We start from the raw sequence: 24,058 nt of genomic DNA, 5'->3' as shown, positions 1-24,058 counted from the left end.
GAAAAGACAGGATGAAATATAGACTGGAACCTATGAGCAGAAAAAGAGATTTTCTTCACTAAAAGGCCCTCGTACACGTAGAAGCACACCTCCGACGGGTCTTCGCAAACTCCAACTTCAGTATTTGGCACTTTGCTTCCAAGGCAAAACAGCTCACTACGCAGGCGCCCAGGTCGCCGAGTCCGGGGAAGATTCCGGCGCAGGCGCGCGAGGCGGGAAGTGGGCGGGCCCGCACGCGTGCTCCGTGGCTCACTTCCGGCGGGCCCCTCCCACGCCTCGCCACTTCCCCCTTTCCCTTCTCCCATCCTCTCCCCGAACTCTCCCCACCCTTCGCGCTCTCCGCCCCGCTCGACTCCAGGCTTCCCCTCCCGCTCTATCCGGGGCGCTGACGGCTGTTTCTGGACTGGACATCGGCGGCGGCTGCTTTTCTAAGAGGAACCCGATAAAGTTTCACAGGAGCGGGGAGGGGAGCCGCGAGCAGCGGCACCGACACCGGAGGAGCCCTGCATGGTATTCGCCGCCACGGGTTAAAGGAGGAGGTCCAAGAGCTGGAGACCTGCCTCAGCTGCCGCGCTGCCTCGCTGTCTGGGGAGGCGCCGCCCTCCGTTGCCCTGAGCTTCCCCCGCCTTGAGCCGTCGGGTGAGTCGTTGCCCGGGTGGGTTCGGGGGCGTGTGACGGCGTTAGGAACGGGGTCGGCCGGGCTGGGCGGATACAGGCCAGCCGGGCGCAGGGTGCTTTCTCAGCGCTTCCTCGTGGTGGGGGGCGGGGAACGAGGGCAGGGTCGCGGCTCCCCGGCATGGGGCCCGGAATGTGGCACCTCGCGGGGGAAGGGCCCCCTCGGACCGAAGGCCGCCGAGGTGCCGAGCCTCGACCTGCGACTTCTGCGGGCGGGCGGCTGCCGTAGTTAACTGGTCGGCCCGCGAGGTTGGGTGTGTGCAGACGATTTCTCCCCCGCTGGTCCCCCTGAAGTGATCTGAGTGGATGTTCAGGAAATATGATGGGAATAAAAACTGCTCCTCGTTCCCCTACCTGTTGCTGGCGGGAGGACGCCTTTCTGATACCCCTTCAGACTTTTTAAAGAAAAGGATGGTTAAACCTCGTGCGCTGAAATTAAGGGGTATTTTCCTGTCCTCTCTTCTTAAAATTAAAGAAAAAAAATTTTTTTTCGAGGAAACAATGCAGAGCTCTCGGGAACGATCGAGTTCTGATGTTCCAAAAGAATGAAATCAAACCTCTGTGAATGGATGGGGTCATGGAATGGGACAGCTTCGGCACTTGGTAGCCCGAACGTAGGAAAGTTGGGTTTTGAAACTTCTCAGGTTCTGTGTAATAATGAATGTGGGTAACTACAACGAGAATAAGGCTGACTTCCTGGAATTGTGTTATTTAGTAATGCGATGTACTTAAAGACCTGTGTAGATTTAGATGAAGTGGACTCTGTTATCAGTGTCTTTACAAACGAAGGAATACTCAATGTGCTGGAAAGTTCTACAGATTTCGACACTAAACTATCGATGGCCCAGCCCCCATCCCTATTTTTGAAAAGTCGGCAGTGCTGGAGTTACTTGCAGTTTTTTTCCATCCTCATATAGTTGTCTCAGAGGTATAGATAGATATTGATTGCCCAGGGGAAATATTTTTTTCAGTCTCTGTTACCACTCATAATAGACAATGTTGAATTTTGGGGAGAATCTTGGTATTAAACTGCGTACTTTTGTGAGTATTATAATTATGTACATTGACTTAGTTTTAAAATTAAAGTTGAAGTGAGGTCGGAGTGTTACTATTTTTATTTATTTTTTTATTTTTGTAAGTATGATCTTTGGAGGCGATTGTCTTAAGATTGCCTGGCAAGAGAACAGTTTTCTCTAGGGCCTCAACATTGGCATGAATAATTGGAAGTCATTTAAATTGTGGGAAATTTAAAGTTTCCATTATTGGTTTTCTATTACAGATAAGAACTTCAGTTTTCTGTTGTTTGGAGGTAGGTATTAGAAGGTTTAATTATGCTGTGACTTGAGGGAGATTTCAGGGTTTTATGTTTCTGAAGTTGGCTACGTTTTTCACTGTAATTTCCTTGATTGTTGAGACAGTGAGTAGATGTCTTATTTCTTCCATTGAAATTATTTAAAGCAAAAAGGAGAAAAGGATTAATTTCATCAAGATACTTAATATTTGTGGTAGAGGATTACAAGATAAAGTAAAAACTAAATGTTTAAACTTCTACAGAGACTCATGGAGAGAGCTAAATGTTTCTATAGCAAATATTTAAAAAAATACAAGTGATTGGTTTTTGAAACTGAATGATGCTTATATGTAGCATATTGTGGGATAGATTTAATGTTTACTATGTAATGATTATTGTAGCGTTGCAATTGAAAGAGCAACAATACATACTTCCTTTGAAGTCATCTTAACTTTTTTTCTATCTCCTCAGCCATAGGGATACCTCCAACTTTCCAGTGTTTCAGAAGGGAGTTTTTTTATTGAAACTGGAAGACCTAAAGAATTACAAACATGTTGTGCTGGGGAAATGCATCTTTTGGACAGCTAGGTTTGGGTGGAATTGATGAAGAAATTGTATTAGAGCCCAGAAAAAGTGACTTTTTTATAAACAAAAAAGTCCGAGATGTAGGATGTGGACTCAGACATACTGTATTTGTTCTGGATGATGGAACAGTGTACACATGTGGATGCAATGATCTGGGACAGCTAGGTCATGAAAAATCCAGAAAGAAACCAGGTAAGTTGAAAATTTGTTTGTTATTTCTAATAATTATATCATTTAAGTTTGACATGTCAAGTAAATTCCTAGACCCATATTTTTTGTCAAGCTTTAAAAGCAAACCAGGATTTAAATATATCCTTTATATTTACATACTCCTAAGTACTTTATTTTGTGGTTTCCTTTTTTAACTCCTGTTATAAAACCTTATTGTATGAAGCTTTGTTTCAGAACATAATTGTGGCGATGTAAACAAATAGAGAAAAATCATGGTTTATATTGCCTACATTGTTCAGATTTTTGATATAGAGTATATAGTATGCAGGTCTTTTTTAACAAGTACTATTAAGTGACCTTGGGCAGATTTTAAATGCATAATTTATTGTGTTGTTTTTCATACATGAGAAAGAAAAATATTGATATGAAAGCATTTTACTTTCCTAAAATATATGTCTTCTATTTTTCTCCCTGTTGTAGCATTTTAAATAACATCTTTTATTCTCCTAATCTAACACCACTAGCTACTAAAGGTTTTGTGACTCTGAGATGTCCTGATTTTGTAGTAGACATAAAAGCAAATTTTAAAATAATTGCAGAGTAATGAGAATTTTGAGGAATCTGGTCACATTTTATTCTATTTTCCTGGCTATACATATTTTCAAATCAAGTATCACTACACTTAGAAATATAAATATCATTGTTATGTGAACTTTTTGTTTTAATTATAATAACAATTAACTCAAGGTGGTAAATTCAGATAAAACTGCAGCTGTATTTAGTTTTCTTCTTTTAACTTCAACAACGTGGCGCTTAAGTATATTTTCTGTGGCTGTTTTTTTCTTTACAACTTCATTATTTAAGAGGTTTCTAGTGTACTTTTGAGAGGTTAATGTAGGTATATTAAAGCATTAAATTAAGGCATGTTATTCATCTTTTATACCGTCTTACCACCATGCCAACCTTCACTCTTCTACTTGTAAATGCTGTATGGTTTTCATCCTTTCCTGTTAGAGTCTTCCTCTCTTTTCTTCTGCCTTAATTTGTAATATAAGTATTTTGGATGAATGGTAATAGTGCTTAATACAGTAGGTTTAATTATTGCAGAACTCAAGGTAAATGGCAGCTTTCTTATATGTACTTTATCTCACTAAGAATATTTTATGGAATCTTACCAGATTTTCATAATATTAGGCATGGAAGTTATGTTGGTAGATGTGAACGGGAATTTACTGATAAGTATTTATCACTGCTAGAGGCAGATAAATCCTTTATATTTTGCCTAGATTGGAATGCTGCCTCAGGTTGAGATTTTTCATAGTATGGGGCTATTGCTATTCTTATTATTTAACATGCCCCACAGAAATAACTAAACATATCTCTGTATTGCTTTAGTAATTTGAGAGGTTACAAAGGCAAGTAGAAAGTATAAAGCCAGCACATAGAAATTGCCAATATAGTTACTGAAATTTACTATGCTTTAAAACTTTTAAATGTTAATTGAACAAACACTAACAGTGTCCAGGACAGGGGTAGACACTGCACCAATAGTATAATGATTATATTGCCTGGAACAGCTTTTAACTCTATAGGTAAGATTCTGAGAAACTTAAGCTTCTTTGTGGTCATACTGACATTGTGATGATTGCATTGTGACATTTATATCACCCTGTTGATTCATCCTGGAAGCATTATTTGGTAATAGAAGTTTGGGAGGGTGGCTTTACCTAATATATGATATCTCTTTAGGATTGTCTCATTGTCCAGGGTACATCACATGCTATAGAGAAATAAAAGGCATGAACTTGGTCTTAAAAAATTGGGTTGGGAGTTAAGGCACACATAAATGAAATAACTGGAGAGAATTGAAATTTGACATGATGTGATACCTACTTTTGAGTCTAGGAAATTTAAATGATGGGAAATGTCATTGTGGGATAGAATTAAAGATTTCTGGCAGACAATGAAATCTTAAGTTCAATTCAATCATTTATCACATAAATAGCCAGAAAATCAGTCTGGGGCTTAGAATAACTTAGTTTTTTAAGGGCAGGATCCTAATTCTGAGAAAAGCTTTTTATTACCAGAAGTCCAGTTTCAATGATATATTGAAGTGTACCTAGGTTACAGAGGTAAGAAAGAGAAAGTAAAAGTCAAAGAAAGGTGGTTGACTCTGGTAGGGACTTTTTTTTGTTTTTATTGATTCTAGAGATAGAGGAAGGGATATATAGAGAGAAACATTAATTGGCTGCCTCCTGCACATCCCCACTGGGGATTGAGCCCAAAACCCCGGCCCGTGCCCTGACCAGAATCGAACCCAGGACCTACCTATTGGTTCATGGGTTGATACTCAACCACTGAGCCACATGGGACGGGCTGATAGGGACTTTTAACCTCAGTTTTGATTTAAGGTGCTTGAGTGGAAAATTTTAATGTATTTAATCAAAATTATTTCCCTTTGGAATAATTTCTTAAAGATTTAAAAGTGTGCCTTCTCCAACCCTTTTTAAAATTTGAGTTTGAGGACTGAATTAGAACATAAGTTCTTATTTAATTGGTTCTAAAGTCTTCTGGTAATTGAGTGAATCTGGTTGAATTTCTAGGACCATGTTATAAATTATAAACATAGTACCTCTTCATCAAAGCTTTAAATGTGTGTGGAGGGAGCTAAGAATTGTGTGTGGTTTTTTTTTTTTTTTACAGAGGCTGGCTTTGTAACCATACTAAGTATTCTGTAATAAAGAGGAAGGTGGCCTCATTCATTAAGGATAAGCTATTGTTGAGAATCATGATAACCAACTGGAGGACTCGGCCTTACAGTGTAGCTAAGTGGAATTGTTCTATGGCCTATCAGGAGAGGTTTCCATTTATACTTCTTAGAAACCACAAGTTTTCACTGATTTTCCTTGTATACCAAGAGTGCATATTATGCCCATGGTTCAACTCCGTTCTCTTGTATATGTATACCCCTTGCTATCATTACTAGCTCTTTCTCATTTACTTCCTTAGAAGTGAACATCTATTTTACTTTCATGTAGAGTCAAGCCTTGGTTCTTGAAATTTCCCATCTTGAACAATTCAGTTCTCTACCAAGTTATTCACAGGAAAAAATGTCTCTGTTATCGAACAAAATTTTGGTTCTCAACCTGACAACTCTTTCATGCTGATAAATCAGCATGACAAAAAGCATCTCAGGCCACAAAGGAGAGAATGCACAAGTATGAGTCAGTTACAGCTAAACCTTACCTTGTTAACATCTCAGGAAATTGTGCTAGAATATTATTTTGTTTTGTTTGGTGTCTGTCTTTGCTATGGTTGCTGACGAAATGCACAGGTTAGCACAATTTTAAAATATAAAGGAGCCATCAAGAGTGCTAATGTTGTTAAGCATGTGAAAGATACAATGATTACAGGCAATTGAAAAACTGTTGTTGATTTGGATAAACAAAAGACAGTTAAGCCAGTGACAGCATTTTGGAGGCAGTGATATGTGAAAAAGCAAAGATGCTGCGTGCTGACTTCCTGAAAGATACCCCTGGAAGGAGAGCTGAAAGTGATTTGCTTAAGGCTACTACGGGTGGCTTGATAAAAAAGAAGTGCTTGTTTATACATTAAACAGTACATTAGACATGCACTGTTTGTAAGAAAAGTTAAAACGGAATCACTTGGAGGTCTGGAATGAATGAATTCAATTTACATTATTTTTAATGGGAAAAAATGATTCCGTTTTCGAACAGATCACTTCTCGAACACTTCCGGAATGAATGAAGTTCGAGAATCGAGGTTCCACTGTATGCATTTTTCTTTCATAAGAATTATTTTTAACTTTTTTATTTTTTTAGCTAATGGCTCTGAGTTTCTTAATTCATAGCTAACAAGTAAATATGTTACACTTAAGAATGTTAGGCCAGTGCAACTAAATTAATTGTTTTATTTTTATCCTTCCAAATACACATCTAAAGATTTAAAAATAACATGGGAAGTGTACTTTTCCTAACAAGATCATTTTCTCACTGTATATCAAATCATAGGTAAAATTTGGTGGCTGTTTTGCACATGTATTTCCATTTCATGTAAGAAACAATACTAAACTATTTTATGACCATAATTTGTAAGTAACGTGATACAGTTCTGTGAAAAAGTGACTGTTTTGATAGCTTTTTATGGTTTGTAAAATCCTTTCAAGTATATTATCTCATTTAATCCTTACAACAGTCTTGTATGGTAGCTGGGGCAGGTTTTATGGTCCCCATTTTACATGAGGAAACTGAAGTTAAAAGATTAAGAGACTAACCATCACTAGACTAGCAAATAAGAGACCATTCCAAATTTAAAGAGAAGCGATTTTAGGAACAATAAAGAAGGTTGAGAGTTCTATTTTAAAGACATAATATTGCACCAACACCAACTAAAATTTTAAATGTATATGTTTTATTCTTGAAATAAAGGCTAACTTGATTAGCAAAGCTAGTAAAGTTTGGAATAGTATGATAAAACTTATTGTAGCTTGTGCTCAACTCTGTAGAAGATGTAAAAATTATAAGCATTGATTCTGTTTCCTGTAGCCGAGAATGGTAATTTCTTTCTTTTTTTAAAAAAATTATATTTTTATTGATTTCAGAGAGAAAGGGAGCAGGAGAGAGAAACATCAATGATGAGAGAGAATGATTGATCAACTGCCTCCTGCACGCCCCCTAGTGGGGATTGAGCCCGAAACCCGGGCATGTGCCCTGACTGGGAATCGAATCCTGACCTCCTGGTTCATGGGTTGATGCTCAGCTAGTGAGCTGGCTGGGCTCATTTCTACTGTTGGGTCATTCCAATAAAGTATTTTGGTTACAAAGCAGTAATTACTTGCTTGCCTTTCTTGCTTCATTTTCTGACCTGCTCTCCTTGTTCATAAAACATAAGTCTGTTAATGAACTTCTTAAAATATAATTGTAATTTAAAAAGTAATATAGGAAAATAAATGTATAAATGTGGAAAATAAAATTATTCACTTAAGAGTGGATTAAAAGTACCAAATTATTCCACATATTTCTTATTGAACCAAAACATGTAATACTAAAGAAGCTCATTATGTTTTATAACTCCTAATTTTAACTACTTTCTAAGGAAGTGAAAGATAATGGATGATATATGGAGGCTTGCTTTGGACACTTTGAGAAAGGTTAGTGCCCAAGAATCACAGTGTTCAAGGATAGGAACAAAAAAGTCATAATGCAAACAGATGACTACTGTTAGAGAGATGTATAATAATACTTTACTTTGTGTAGGACCCTACATCTGAGGAATTTCAAGAGCATTACACAATAACTCATGGTTCCTTTCAAATGCTTGTGACACAATTTGCAAGAATTATCCTCATCTTAGGGGATAAATTTACGGAGAAATGGCAGCACAAGTTGGTAAGTAACTTGTCAAAACAGCAGTGACTGGTGAACAACTATAAATTGAATCTGAAAATTTAAGTCTACCAGTCTCCTACCTTATTCACTAAATTGTGCTTATGTTTAGAATTATTTATAGTCATATCTTTTTTTTTTGAGGCAGATGAAATACTAATGCAGGGATTGTTTCCTTGCCATTTTATTTGATGGCTTATTGAAATCATTATTTTACCAAGATCTTGCATTGTGTTACCACCTTGGTACTTCATTATACCCTTGTGTGCTATGAAGAATATTTAAACAAATGAACAAAAACCTATCATGGTACTCCTCAGTCTTTTCTCTCTCTATTATATATCATATTCTGTATCCCTTTGTTGCTATGCTGTGCTACTATCCAAGGCCCAGGCAATTGATTTGGTGGCTAACATTAGAGCTTGGATTAGTTATGTTGTATCAAGTCGGCCATATATCTCTCTGTAGGATGCATTGGTTTGGTAAATGCTTGATAGAATCTTTAATCGGTAGAGAAGACAATAATAGCAGCAGTTGCCTAATCTGAGCAATTTAACAAATAGAGACTTTTTAAAGGGACTTGGAAGCAATGGTTTTTCTCTTTTCATTTGGTATATTAGTGTGTTTATCTGATCGTAAGTGAGCCATATACTTTCCTTGAAAGAACCAGGAGTATGGTTGATTTCAGTTCCACAGTTTGGGCATTTATTAAGGATTCTTGTTGCAGATGACAGCATTGGTGGTCTAGTTTCTGTCATCTCCTTAGTAAATATTTTTAGGGCTCCATGTCCCTAATATGACATACAAATGTAGCGCAATTGAAGATTAATTTCTTACAAACCCCTTGTATTTTTAAAACTGCTTTGAATAAATCAAGTTTCACTTCATAGATATTATTAAAACCTAATAGAAGAAATGTATTCAGACATTGTTATAAGGGTTTTGAAGGCTAGAATTGTGTTAGTAAGTAGAAAAGTGGGGAGCATTAATGAAGAGACTGAATTAGAGAGCCCATAGTTTAATTCCTTTCAGCTTCTATAAATTTTTCCCCCCAGGCTGATGCAGTTTAAAAGGCAGTAATTATTCTTATATCTTAATGAATTGTGGCAATTACATGCAAGAAAAATCTGTGCTATTTACAATTGTATTGTTAGAGTTACTTTTTTAAAAGAAGAATTTCTTAACCTTTGGTGGCTCAGTCGTTAAACCATATTTTATTTACCTGAATTTACTTTAGCTTTTCTTGGCTATAAGGAAAACATTTTAGAATTCTTTAGTAATGTGTTTTTCACATTATTCTTATTTTTTTCACATTATTTTTAAACTAGAGGTCTGGTGCATGACATTCGTGTACTGGGGGGTGGGGAGGTCCCTCAGCCCGGCCTGCACCCTAAACTGTCAGTCGGACATCTGCCGAGGGGTCCTTAGTGCTGCCGCGGAGGCGGGAGAGGCTCCTGCTGCCACCACTGCACTCACCAGTCGTGAGCCCGGCTTCTGGCTGAGCAGTGCTCCCCATGTGGGTGCACACTGACCACCAGGGGGCAGCTCCTGCATTGAGCGTCTGCCCTCTGGTGGTCAGTGTGCATCATAGCGACTGGTTGTTCTGCCATTTGATCAATTTGCATATTAGCCTTTTATTATATAGGACTAGGGGCCCGGTGCACGAAATTCGTGCACTGGGGAGGGGTCCCTCAGCCCAGCCTGCCCCCTCTCACATACTGGGAGCCCTCAGGGGATGTCCTATTGATGGCTTAGGCCCGCTCCCCATTGGGAGCGGACCCAAGCCGCAGTCTGGCCTCCCTTTGTGAGAGGCGACTGGGCTGATCAGGGGAAGGTGCCAGCCCCATCACCCCGCTGCTGTAGCCACTGCCAATCACCGCAGCCGCCAAGGTATTTTCATCAACACGGACTCCAGTCTCTTCACCATGAAAAAATGACAACTTTCTTTAAGCATTTTCAAGATGTGTCTTTCATAGGATATGACATTTCTTTCTTTATTTTTTTTTTTATTCTCACCTGAGGATATGTTTCCATTGATATTTTTTCCCCCTTCCCTCTGATCCCAGGCTCGACCCCTGCCCAAGCCTAAAGCCTCTGCCCCAGGCTATAGGCTTGGGAAGGGGTTCTTCCCCCCTCTCACCCCCCCCCCCCCACCGGCACCTCCGATCACAGGCTCGGCCCCTTCCCAAGCCTAAAGCCTCCGCCCCAGGATTTAGGCTTTGGAAGGGGTTCCCCCACCTGCACCTCTGATCGCAGGCTTGGCCCCTTCCCAAGCCTAAAGCCTCCGCCCAATGGCCAGCTGGGAGTGACCTGGGTGTGGAGGAGGTTCCCGGGACCCAGGTATGTATGCAAATTAACCGCTGTATTTGTTGGGTTAATTTGCATACTTATTCTGATTGGCTGTGGGCGTAGCGGAGGTACGGTCAATTTACATGTTTCTCTATTACTAGGTAAGATATCCTAGTTATTTCTTTTTTAATATCAAAGTTGTCTCATTTTATTCCTTTGGGGGTGCCAGTAGTATTCTTAAATAACAGTTTTAGTGTCTTAAAAGTACTAGAGGCCCGGCGCACAAATTCGTGCACCAGTGGGGTCCCTCGGCCTGGCCTGCGAGATCTGGCTGAAGCTGGTTCTCTGACATCCCCCAAGGGGTCCTGGACTTCGAGAGGGTGCAGGCCAGGCCAAGAGACCCCACAGGTGCATGATCGGGGCGGGGAGGACTCTAGGGCGTGTCCAGCCCATCCAGCAACAAGCTAACCTATCGGTCGGAGCGTCTGCCCCCTGGTGGTCAGAGCACGTCATAGAAATGGTTGAGCGACCTTAGCATATCATTAGCATATTATGCTTTGATTGGTTGAATGCCCTTCTGGACACTTAGCATATTAGGCTTTTATTATATAGGATTACATATTCTTAGTAGAAAATTGGGGAAATAAGGGAAGTAAAATTCAATCATCATGCATAGATAAATATTATCCATTCGACATTTTTTCTGTACTCATAAATGTTTCTGATTACAGAGTAGGAATATGTTCCTAGTATCTCAAAAATTTTCCCCCAGTAATAATTTAATAATAATTTAGAATTCCTCCATGTTTTTAAATGTTTAGGGATATTGCTAATGATAACTTAACATTTCATTATTTAACTGTACCAAAATTTACTTGTGTTACATTTTTTTCAATTTCCAAATTTTTGTTATAAGTAATGCTACCATGAACATATACATAAATTTGTTTGTATCTCTGTCTATTTCTTTAGGAAGAAGAACATTTTTAATTTTAGCAAATGTAGGAGCGATGATTAAATTTATTTAAAAATGTTAAGCACTCTTGTGCCTCACTTTACAAGTTTGCAAAGGAAAGTTTTAAAAATGTATTATTCATTTGACAAATTTTTTAGTATAATGTGATAAGTATAATTTAAAGATTTAGAAGTGAAGATAAAACAAGTGCACAAATAAATAGAAATGCATACAAATATAAAATGTACTAACTCTTGCAAGATGCATAAATAGTGCTATGTAAAGAGATGAATATTGTAACCATTTGGGATAGAGTGGATCTAGGTGAGTTTCTATAGGAAAGTTAGCATATGAGCTGGAAGAATATAGTATTTCAATGAGGAAAGATTGAAGAAGAGTATTCTATAGGTAAAGCAGCTCAAATGGCCAAATTTGAGTTACCTAAAAGGTCTGAAAATAGTGAGCAGGAAGGTTAGAAAGGTAAAATTGAGGTCAGATTATAGAAGTAATCAAATTAGGGAGCTTGGATTTAATTTGATGGATATCCAATTATAGTTTGTAATAGGAATCATCAGGTTTTATAAAGGAGAGGATAGAATCATTTATGCCTTATCCAAAAGTCTTAAAACCACCCTGAAAAGTATATATTAGCTTAAATTTATAGGTGAAGGAAATACAGTTTCAAGAGGTTAAATGAATTGCCCAAAGTCAAAATTAATAAAATAAACTTACTCTCACTTGTACCTGGGGAAAACAAACAAAGCACTCCTAGAAATTGACGAGATAAAGAGACAACAATCCAGCAGCAAAATGGGCAAAAGATATGGACAGGCATTTAACAGAAAAGGAAATAAATACAAATGGCTCTGAAACAAATGCATTCTCTTCAACTTCATGCATACTAAGAGAAATGCAGGAAACTGCAATGAGGCACCATTTTTTTTTTTCACATATCAGGTTAACAAAAATTTTTAAGTTTGATGATACACTCTATATGGTGAGGCTGTTAGTATACAAGTTTTCCTAGGTTGTTAGTATAAATTGATAAATTCATATAGGGTACTTTGCCAGCATATGTCAGAATTACAAATGCATATACCCTTTCTCCCAAAAGTCCATGAATATAACTCTTGCTCTGATAGCTACATTTGTATATGTACAAAATGACATTAACTGCAACATTGTTTATAATAGCAAAACATTAGAAATGATCATATGACTATCTATTGGGAACTGGTAAAAAAATTATGGTCCATTCAGTAAATGTAAAGTAATGCTATGTAATTGTGAAAAGAATGAAGGTGTTCTTTGTGTAACAAAATGGAAAGATCTCCAAGATATATTAAGTAAAAGGCAAGGTTTAGAACATTGTATAGAAAGATGTATTTTGGGTTAACATACATATTAATATATACATATATATTATATTTTTATTTCTTTATTAATATGTAAAAATAGCTGGAAGGGTACATAGAACTGATAACAGTAGTTACTCTTGGTGCAGAGGTAGGATAAGGGATGAGAACTCCATTGATGAGAACTCCATCTGTGAATGGTAGACACAGATTTTTTCTCTGAATATTTAAAGGGTAGGCTCTGGAAATAGAATGCTTATATGCATATCAGTTACATACAACTGATAACAGTAGTTACTCTTGGTGCAGAGGTAGGATAAGGGATGAGAACTCCATTGATGAGAACTCCATCTGTGAATGGTAGACACAGATTTTTTCTCTGAATATTTAAAGGGTAGGCTCTGGAAATAGAATGCTTATATGCATATCCTGACTCTGTTACTTTTTAGCTGTGTTATCTTGGGCACATTGCTTAGTCACTCTGTGCCCGTGTTTTCTTCTATAAAATTAGAGTAATGCCAAACTCCTAGGGTGGTTGTAAGGATGAAATGAGATAACACTTGAAGTGCAAAGAACAATGCCTGGCATGTGATGAGTGCTCAATAAATGTTTGCTTAAAAGAAGGAAGCTGTTAATATTAGAGTGGGAATTTAATTTTAGGTGTGCCTTACACTGAAATGGGTGATAGGCTGTTTGCATATTTGCCTTCAGATAGATACCGTATTTTTCTGTGTATAAGATGCCCTCACTTTTCCAACCCCAAATTAAGAAATCAATATTTTAAACATAGAACAGATCACATTTTTATTTAGTAATTACCGCAGATAATGTTTACATACCAATGCTCTGATGTGATGCAGCATATCACTTTATTCAGCCATTGTTGCATCACTGCTCTCTTCTTCATCACTATTACCAGTTCCACACATATCAATTTCTTCAACTTCTATTGTATCACTGCTGTCTTCTGAGTCACTGTCTATATATGTGAGATCTTCCTCATAAACCAGTGGCATTTTCTGAGCTAACGTTACTCGTGTTCTCATAGCCAACCCTTCTCTCTTTGTGAATTTGAAGCACCATTTTGCCTTTTCTATAAAATCAATGTTCATTTCGCTTGCAAACATTCTTGCCTGACATTAAATAAGTTTGGTTGACACACATAAGCCACTCTGGTGCTGCTCCATAAACTTAAGCCTCTGCTCCAAGTTTGCCCATTTTGCTGGTTTTCCTCTTAAGTCCTTCTTCTTTTTTGGCATCTTAATGAGCTGTTCTGTTTTCTCCACTGTCTGATCAGACACTCAGTGGGAGGAGGTCCAAATTGTCTCTCTGCAGCTCTATTTCCATGCTCTGTTGCATAGCTGATTACATTCAGTTTGAATTTTGCAGAGCAAGACAGTCGCTTACCGATACTTATCTTTTTATTTTTGACATCTTTATGGGCTCAGAAAGCTCTGGTCCCTGTTGCATTTGCGCACTCTCCACCTCCACTTCCAATTGCGGCATCAGCTGCTGTCAGTAACAATAAGGCTCATGATTGGAGGAAGCCTGTTTGACAAGATATGGGCAGCCCTCGTGGCTCCATCCTTGGCTGACTTCTGTGTATAAGACGCCCCTCGATTTACAGTCTAACGATTTTAGAAAAAAATAGCATCTTATACACGGGAAAATACGGTAATATATCTTTTCATTTAGAACTGAAATTCAAGTATTTATTCCAAAAAAATGAGTGTCTTCCTACTCTGTCCCATACATTATGCTAAGCTTAAAAGTACTTCTTTAACTTCAGTCTTCAATTATGTTAAAATTGTTGGAGCCCATATTTTTAAAATGTGCCAAAATTTCAAAAAGAATGTATGTTTATGGAGAGGTAATGCTATATTTGAGCAAGATATAAAATGAATTGGATGTCTTTAAAGATACAGAAAAAATAAAGCAATTAAAGTCCCCCCCCCCTTTTTTTTTGTTCCTGGAGAAGCACATAAATAATGGAAGTTAGACTCATTTATTTTCAAAAGTTTATTTAATGATGAATAATTGGAAGATGTTTTAGTCTACTAAGGTTGCTATAAAAAAATTACTATAGTTTCGGTGGCTTGACTAACCAACGTATTTCTCACAATTCTTGAGACTGAGGAGTCCAAGATCAAGGTACTCGCAGATTTGGTGTCTGGGTAGGACTCTACTTCCTGTTCACAGAAGGCTATCTACTCATTGTGTCTTCACTTGGCAGAAGAGCTGAGGGAAAGGGTACCAATCTCATTCATGAGGGCTCTACCCTCATGACCTAATCACACCAAAGGCTTACCTCATACTATCTATCACATTGTAGGGTTATGAATTTTGAATTTGGAGAGGGCACAGGCATTCAGTTTATATCAGAAGGTATATTTTGTGTACTGTATGTGGAGGAACATAGGCACTTGAATAAATTCTAGTTATTCACACTTTAAAATTCTGCCCCTCCCCAAAAGTTAAGCAGACCTTTAAATTGAAAATAAATGCATTTGATTGCATCTCTTTTTTTATGGTTGTAGCTATTTTAATAGCAATGCCAATTTTTTTTGCTTAGTATATGAGTATGTTGTTAATAAACAGGGCATCCACTGTTTACAAGGTGCTTGACTATGGGAGAAATTTATATATCATGAACTGATAAAATGTAGAGAACAAAAGAACATTTTAAATGGAAACCATTGTACTGTGAGTTAGCTATCTCCATCTCTCTAAAATAAACTGTGAAAACAACTCCTCGTCCTTGTTTATTAATGCTTCTTGAATTCCCTCAGATTCACCTTAGGATCTGCTTTCTAGCCCATAGCACCAACATTGATTCAGTTGCCAAATCTTATTGGTTCTTTTCTTAGTAACTCTCACATTTCCTTTCCTTTGCAAATGGCTAAATGCATGACCTTCAGCTAGTTGCTTTAAATTATTAGGGCCAATAGTTTCCTGCTATCTCAATCTAATATTTATTTTTATACTAATTAGATCATTGCTAGTCTATGTAAAAACTGTGGCTAAAAATTTCTAACTGATGTTTCTGTTCCAATTCATCCTTCCTACTAATTTAGGATTAATCTTCCTAAGGCATATTTCCGTTTCTGTTGAATTTGCCCAGCTGAAGTACTATCTCCTACATCGCCCTGGTCACTGTTGTAAGAACTCAAATTGCATATTTTTGTGTAGTACTGAAGGACAGTTACCTGGCATTCAGTAAATAAGTTGCTTGGCTGTCTTCCTATTTCATATGAGTGTTTAGATAAAAATATTCTTTACCATGCCAACTCCTGGAGAGTAGAAGCCTTACTTTAGTATAGATCTTTGTCACTGTGGTGAGTACACTGTGGTACACACAGAAAGGAATATGGGTTTATTGAATGCACACATGGTCAATGTAGTTTATTGGATATGCTATAGGAAAGGAAGGAAATTATACACAGACTCCTGTTTCAATGAATTTGGTGGCCATAAGCCAAATATTATAACCAAAAATTTAAAAATGGAAACTGTTCGAAAGATGTACACGTTGGATATGATATATTAAAGTTGGTTGGATCATAAGGGGAAGCAAGAATGAGGCTTGGAAGAAATTTATTATACTCAGATCTCAGAGAGAGGGGTCACTGCATGCCACACAGAGAGACAGGGGAAGACATAAGGGTAGTCAGGAGGCAGAAGAAAAGAGTGCAGGTTCTGACGTTTACTGGGGTTTCCCAGGGAAAGACAAGACTCGCAGAATCAGCAGTTTAGGATTGGCTAGTTTAATTCCTCCAGGCTTTGGGTTATAAGGTTGGTTTCTAGTTTCTTACTACCTGGCCCTGGGATGATTATGGGTAAGGGAAATACTAGCTTGGTGTGTGAGAGAGAGATAAGGATTTACTTGGTGTTATAAACTCTGGATTGGCTGGTTTGCATATGAAAAGCATGTTAGTAGGCAAGTTGTTCTCTAGGAATTTGTCCTGAAGGGACAATCTCTTCTGTGCTCTGTAAGCCCCCTCACCCCCCAAGTCAAGAGCATCAAGAATACAGAAAATACGAACATACGTTCATATAACTGATCCTGTGATGAATGGATACCAAATATATGAATAAATAACCTTAAAAAAAATACATACACAAAACAGAACAAAACCTCTGCTAGTATATTTTGAGGATTAGTTCTTGCTTTTCTTAAAAAGAAATTGAAGTAAAGCAACTATATGACATTGTATATGTTGGAGTCTTTGTATTTCAAGACTTCTCCTTTTCTCTTCAGAGCAATTAATTTCAACAGTTCCTAAACAAGCAGAAAGGGCTTTTCTTAAAAAGAAAAATACTGTAAAGCCCTAAATTTTTATAAAATGTTAAGTATATTTGAAAAATCAATTATTAAAACAATAATGTTCTTTAAATATTGTTAACAGAAGGACAGTAAATAGGGGGAATATTTATGTTAGTGCCTTGATCTGTGAAGTAGGGATGATGGTACACCCTCCTCATGGTGTTATGAGGATTAAATGAGATTATTAAGTCCTTTAGCACAATGCCAGGCACATAGTAAGCTCTTGATGTACGTTAACTGTATACTTCTATGTAGATAGAATGCGTAAAAGGGGTATGAACTTGTAAACATACCCATTTGCAAAGAATTTTTAAAATCTAGTTATAGCTCCATATGAATATTATTTTGTGGGCTGTCAACTAAGATATATAAGTCACTTTACATTAACTTTAGATTTTATCAGGGAACTCAAAATGCTTTAATGACTATGGGTTGTACCATTGCAAATTTCTATTGGTACTAATTTAGAGAATAGACACTTTAGTTTTTTTGATGTTTTAGTCTTATTTCCTTCAGTCTCAATTTAGTTTTATAATACACTTTGTGATCATTATATGGATTATATTAGAGATCCTTTACAAAGTATCAGTAAACAAAAACTTCACTTTAGGAATAGGGAAGTACATGCCTTGAGTGAAGTACCTTTGGCTTCTTTGTTATCTCTAACAAAATTAACTATGATTATTTAAAGTGAAAAAAAGCATTCTGAATTATTGCTGCTATTCACTAATCTTTAAAAAAAAAAAAATATATATATATATATATATATATATATATATATATATATATATATATATATATTTTAGAGGCCCAGTGCACGAAATTCGTGCAGCAGGGGCGGGGGGTGTCCCTCAGCCCAGTCTGTACCCTCTCCAATCTGGGATCCCTCTCATGATCCAGGACTGCTGGCTCCCAACTGCTTGCCTGCCTGCCTTCCTGATTGCCCCTAACTGCTTCTGCCTGCCAACCTGATCACCCCCTAACCACTCCCCTGCCAGCCTGATTGATGCCTAACTGCTCCCCTGCCAGCCTGTTTGCCCCTAACTGCCCTCCCCTGCAGGCCTGGTCACCCCTAACTGCCCTCCTCTGTAGGCCTGATCCCCCCCAACTGCCCTCCCCTGCAGGCCTGGTCACCCCTAACTTCCCTCCTCTGCAGGCCTGGCCCCCCCCCCAACTGCTCTCCCCTCCAGGCCTGGGTCCCTCCCAACTACCTTTGCCTGCAGGCCTGGTCCCTCCCAACTACCCTCCCCTGATGGCCTGATCGCCCCCAACTGCCCTCCCTTGCAGGCCTGGTCCTTCCCAACTGCCCTCCTGCCTGCCTTCCTGATTGCCCCTAACCGCTTCTGCCTGCCAACCTGATCACCCCCTAACCACTCCCCTGCCAGCCTGATTGATGCCTAATTGCTCCCCTGCCAGCCTGTTTGCCCCTAACTGCCCTCCCCTGCAGGCCTGGTCACCCCTAACTGCCCTCCTCTGTAGGCCTGATCCCCCCCAACTGCCCTCCCCTGCAGGCCTGGTCACCCCTAACTTCCCTCCTCTGCAGGCCTGGCCCCCCCCCCAACTGCTCTCCCCTCCAGGCTTGGGTCCCTCCCAACTACCTTTCCCTGCAGGCCTGGTCCCTCCCAACTACCCTCCCCTGATGGCCTGATCGCCCCCAACTGCCCTCCCTTGCAGGCCTGGTCCCTCCCAACTGCCCTCCCCTGCTGGCCATCTTGTGGTGGCCATCTTGTGTGTTGGAATGATGGTCAATCTGCATATTACTCTTTTATTCGATAGGATAGAGGCCTGGTGCATGGGTGGGGACCAGCTGGTTTGCCCTGAAGGGTGTCCCGGATCAGGGTGGGGGTTCCCTTGGGGCATGGGGCGGCCTGGGCAAGGGGCCTGTGGTGGTTTGCAGGCCGGCCACGCCCCGTGGCAACCCAAGTGGAGGCCCTGGGATCTGGGGTTTATTTATCTTCTACAATTGAAACTTTGTAGCCTGGAGCGGAGCCAAGCCTTCTGCTTGCTCAAGGCGGCAGCCATTTCTGTTGGGATTTATGTATCTTCTATAATTGAAACTTTGTAGCCTTAAGCAGAGGCCTGGGCCGGCCAGGGCTGCAGAAGCTTGGCTTCCTCCATCACCGGGGGCAACCCTAGCCTCCTGCTCTTTCCAGCTCCATGGCTGCTGCCATTTCCGTTTGGGTTTATGTATCTTCTGTCATTGAAACTTTGTAGCCTTGAGTGGAGGCCTAGGCCGGCAAGGGCAGGCGGAAAGCTTGGCTTCCTCCATTACTGGAGAAACCCAAGCCTCCCTCCTGCTCTCTGTGGCGGTAGCCATCTTGGTTGGGTTTATTTGCATATTCGCTCCTGATTGGCTGGTGGTCATGGCTTGTGGTCGTGGCTTGTGGGTGTAGCGGAGGTACAGTCAATTTGCATATTACTCTTTTATTAGATAGGATATTTATTTCAGAAAGGAAGGGAGAGGGATAGAAAAGTAGAAACATCAATAATGAGAATCATTGATCTGCATCCTCCTGCTTGCCCCCTACTGGGGATTGAGCCCACAACCCAGGCATGCACCCTTGTCTGGAATCAAACCTGGGACCCTTCAGTCCACAGGCTGATGCTCTATCCACTGAGCCAAACCGCTAGGGCTAATGTCATCTTTCAAAAGTCAGAATCATAAATGCATTAACTACACATTCAGTTGTTTAGTTAAATAATTAAAAGAACCATAAGAAAAAAAATACCCTGGTAGGTAACCAGAGTTGAAAATTTAGTATTTATTTTCTCAGTCTTTTTTCTGCATATATATTGGGGCTGAGTGGCTTTTTTTTTTAAAAAAAAAATGTTTTCTTGAGGAAGAGAGGGAGAAAGAGAAACATGGATATGAACATTTATCGGTTGCCTCCTAACGTACCTGGGATGATGCTCAACCAACTTGAACCACATTGGCCAGGGCTATTTGTGACATTTTAAACAAGAATGGAGTTATAATAGTGCCTATTTAATTTAATAAAATACTCTCTTGGGAACGTTAAATTTTTAGAGATGTATTGTTCTTTTTTAGAGTTTGGAGTTATTCAGAGAGAAGGAAAGAAGAAACATACTTATAACAACGAGTAAGCCATGATAGTTCAGAAGATTTTGAAACTTAAACTCTGGAAGAATTATAGATTGGCAGATAGACATCTGGCAAAATTACTAAGAAATTGAAATGATGCCTCTTTAAATTAGTTATTTAACAAAGTATATTTCTTAGTTTTAGAATTGTTATCAACATGGCTCTGCTTGGTGTTCATTAATAATACTGTTTTTCGCCCTAACCGGTTTGGCTCAGTGGATAGAGTGTCGGCCTGTGGACTCAAGGGTCTCAGGTTTGATTCTGGTCAAGGGCATGTACATTGGTTACGGGCACATCCCCAGTAGGAGGTGTGCAGGAGGCAGCTGATTTTATGTTTCTCTCTCATCGGTGTTTCTGACTCTCTCCCTCTCCCTTCCTCTCTGTAAAAAATCAATAAAATATATTAAAAAAAACCAACAGTACTGTTTTTCAGACCCCATAAGTTGAACATAAAACATTAACAGAGGTTTTTGTTCTCCAAATAAAACATTGAAAATCATTTAAACTTGGTTAGAATTCATTGTTTTAAAATTCATAATGTAGGATTTTATTAAACTCATAGACCATATTAGAAGTTAAAGTTGATTGTGGACTTGCATCACACCTGGTAATATCAGATAGTCCTTGATTTATGAATGAATTGTGTTATTAAAATCTTTAAATTTTTCTTTATGGAAATTTTGCTAGATATAAGAAGTTTTCAAACAAATCTTCCTTAAAACATATTGTACCTAATAATTATATGTAAGTGAACTGTGTAATATTTTCTATAGAAAAATTCATTTGAGTTTTAAATTTGGATGTCAGAAAAATATCTGCACCCTTCAGCTATCCTAACTTGTTTAGTTCTGTTGGTTTATCAGTTCCAGAAAGTTCAGGATAGATATTTGTGGGTAGCATTTAACTTAACTAAAGATAAACAATAGCCTCTGTTTCCTAGGTAAGAACCTCTTATCACTCCAAGTTAATTATTTCCCTAATGTTTTGATTTTGGGAAATAGGACATTTGTTCCTGTGGGGTTCATGGGTCATTTTATAAGTTGGGGGCTTTCTATGCCTTAAAAAAATTCTTTTGTTTTTTTTCTGATTACCAAAATAATACATGTACTTTATATCTTTTTTAAACTTATAGGAGTGTATGATCTAAAAAATGGAAGTCACTTTCCCCATATATTCTAACGATGGCTGCTACTATTTATATTTTCATGTCTTTTATACTTGTGTTAATTTTATACACATTTATATAAAGGTCTGTGATTTGCATTTTATTTGACACTAAAGGCCCGGTGCACAGGATTCGTGCACTGATGGAGGGCGTGGCCTGCGGGTATCGGCCCTCATGGGAACACGCTCATCCCAGCCAAGTGGCTGTGAACCCACCCTCTGAGCAGCTGCTCCCACTGCGGTAGCAGCTGCTCATCCCAGTCAGCAGCAGCTCCTGCGTTGAGTGTCTGCCCCCTGGTGGTCAGTGCGCATCATAGCGACTGGTCAAACGATCGTTCTGGTCATTACGCTGTTAGGTCGCTGGACTTTTATTATCTATACTATACTAATAAAAGCCTATGTGGTCGTCATGCCCTCACTCCATAACAATTCATCACCAGGAGGCTGCGTGTGCAGTGGGCAGGGAATTGGCGCTGCGTGTGTGGCTTGGAGGCGGGTCCCAGTGGCTCCGCTTGGCAACGCCTCGGGGTTCCGCAGCTCCGAGTGGTGAGGCCTGGGGGGTCCCGCGGCTCTGCGCAGCGTGGAGGCAGGACCCCTGGCTCCGGCCTACCTCTCTGGGGCAATCTATCGAGGAGCCCTGGATGGGTGGGCGGGATCTACCTCTTTTGGGCGATTGATCACGGGGCTCCCACACTGTGAGAGGGCACAGGCCAGGCTGGGCCACCCCCCCATCTAGTGCACAAATTTCGTGCACCAGGCCTCTAGTATAGGATATTTGTCTTGTTAATATATAGACATTCTTTTTAATAAAAACATCAATTTTTATTACATGGATATTCCATAATTTATCTACTTATTACTGGTTATTTCCTGTTGTTTTTTCCCCATTTACAAACAGATTCAATAAACATTGTTTTACAGTGTATAATGAGTTCTTAAAAAGAAAGTTGCTGGGTCAAAGGCCATGCATGTTTAGAATTGTAAAGTGTATTGCCAACTTGCTCTTTAAAAAGCTTTTTTTGGCTCATATTTTAAAGATTTTTTTAGAGAAGAGTGGTTTTTTTGCCAATTTCGTGTAAATATTTTTTGCCATTTTTAACCCTTTGGGAACACAATAACACCACATAAGATTTTAATATCTGTGGATGACAGAGTATGATATAGAGTGACATAATAATGTTCATATTTTTTCTCAAATTGCTGAGTTAAAAATCTTTTTGTTCTTGCCTGGTCAACTGAGAACTGTAACAAAATCTTAGCTAGAACATAAGGTTAAATATATGCAGTTGGTTAATCAATTAGACATCTGTTAGTAAAAGGGCGGGGAAGGAAAGAAAAGGGAAGAGAAGTAAAATATTTTTATTCTACCCTTTTCTCGTTTCAGTACTGTAAACAACTTCTTGAGGTATATTTAGTGCCTCATTTTTTTCACATTTTTGTACTTTTTAAAAAATAGATTTTTATTGATTTCAGAGAGGAAGGGAGAGATCGAAACATCAATGATGAGAGAGAATCTTAAAAGATCAATGATGAGAGAGAATCGTTGATAGGCTGCCTCCTGCATGCCCCCTACTGGGGATTGAGCCTGGAATCCAGGCATTTGCCCTTGACTGGACTCGAACCTGGGACCCTTCAGTCTGCAGCCTACCAATGCTCTATCCACTGAGCCAAACCAGCTAGGGTGCATTTTTATACTTTTTGTTTTGGTGATTTTACAGTTTAAAATGACTCCTAAGCATAATGCATAGTGCTGAGGTGCTATGTAGGGTTCCTAAGCCCAAGAAGGCTGTTGTAATTGATTGTATTCCCAAGTAGACTAAAATAAAATGACTAAAGTTATAACTAGAATAATGATGGAGTTTCATAGAAGGATGATGCAGTAGTGAAATAAATCAATATTTAGCATCCTTCAGTTTTCTTCATAAGTTTTGTAGAGTTTTGCATCATCTTTTAAGAAGGTTTAAAAGAAGCCTGTAGTCACCATCTTTGTAGCTTTTCTTTTTCTTTGTAGCTTTCATTGACCACAGTTGAGAATGAAGAAATTTTCATTTTCTGTCTTTAATGGCAAAGAGAAGAAAATTTACAGAGAAAGAAAGCTATTTCTCAATTACTAGGTAAATCAGAAAGTGAATGTGGATAGTACCACTGATCATTGAGTTTGGAGATAATTCTACATGAATTTTCACAAACTCAAGAATTGAGGGATATATTTCTTAGATTCCAAAGGAAATAGGATGTTCTTATCCAGTTAGTTATTCAACAGGAAGGATTGTATCTTTTAGCATTTTACATGAAGGTAGACCTATCCTGTATTGGCTAAGATGATGTGTAACAGTATTCTTTCTTACGATGTTTGTGCAACAAAATTTATTTGGTGTAGCATGTAAGTGAACAAATGCTGAAATCAGACGTGCATACAAAGGTAATTTGGAGGAAATAGATGAAGTAGAAATAAAAATCATCATTAGGTTGAACATTTTAATTGGCTTTTATAAATCTGTACACAACAATATTTGCATTATGGAGTAAAGAAGAGTATTATCTCCTTAATAAAATGATGTGCCATCAGTTTTCAAAAATACTGCATTTTAACAATAAAAGTGTAAGAAGAACCAGAAGTAATGATGAGGTAATACTGATTTGCTATCAGTATTTACAACTTGAATATATATATATACTAGTAGCCCTGCGCACAAATCCGTGCGCCAGTAGCTCTCTGTGGGGCCTGGCTGCTCCACGCC

The 24,058-nt window shown here is 38.8% G+C and overlaps 1 protein-coding gene across 7 annotated transcripts in view; it reads left to right on the top strand.

The window, feature by feature from the left end:
* Positions 1-299: 299 nt before the first annotated feature.
* HERC4 (HECT and RLD domain containing E3 ubiquitin protein ligase 4) overlaps positions 300-24,058 on the top strand; it is a 105,370-nt gene continuing 81,611 nt past the window's right edge. For 3 of the 7 annotated variants that reach the window (XM_080642490.1, XM_080642489.1, XM_080642485.1), the window contains exons 1-2: positions 499-639; positions 2,438-2,743. In XM_080642490.1, coding sequence (XP_080498616.1) covers positions 2,518-2,743 — 226 coding nt within the window. In that variant the 5' untranslated portion in view covers positions 499-639; positions 2,438-2,517. Of the gene's footprint in view, positions 640-1,954; positions 1,985-2,437; positions 2,744-7,996; positions 8,131-24,058 lie in introns of those variants that run through there. The other 4 variants (XM_080642484.1, XM_080642486.1, XM_080642487.1 and 1 more) reach the window with 4 other exon arrangements.

This window comes from Plecotus auritus (genome assembly GCF_963455305.1).
Source record: "Plecotus auritus genome assembly, chromosome: 9".
Lineage (NCBI taxonomy): Eukaryota > Metazoa > Chordata > Mammalia > Chiroptera > Vespertilionidae > Plecotus > Plecotus auritus.
Note: the sequence above shows the minus strand (reverse complement) of the source record. Positions and strands in the feature narration are given on the sequence as shown.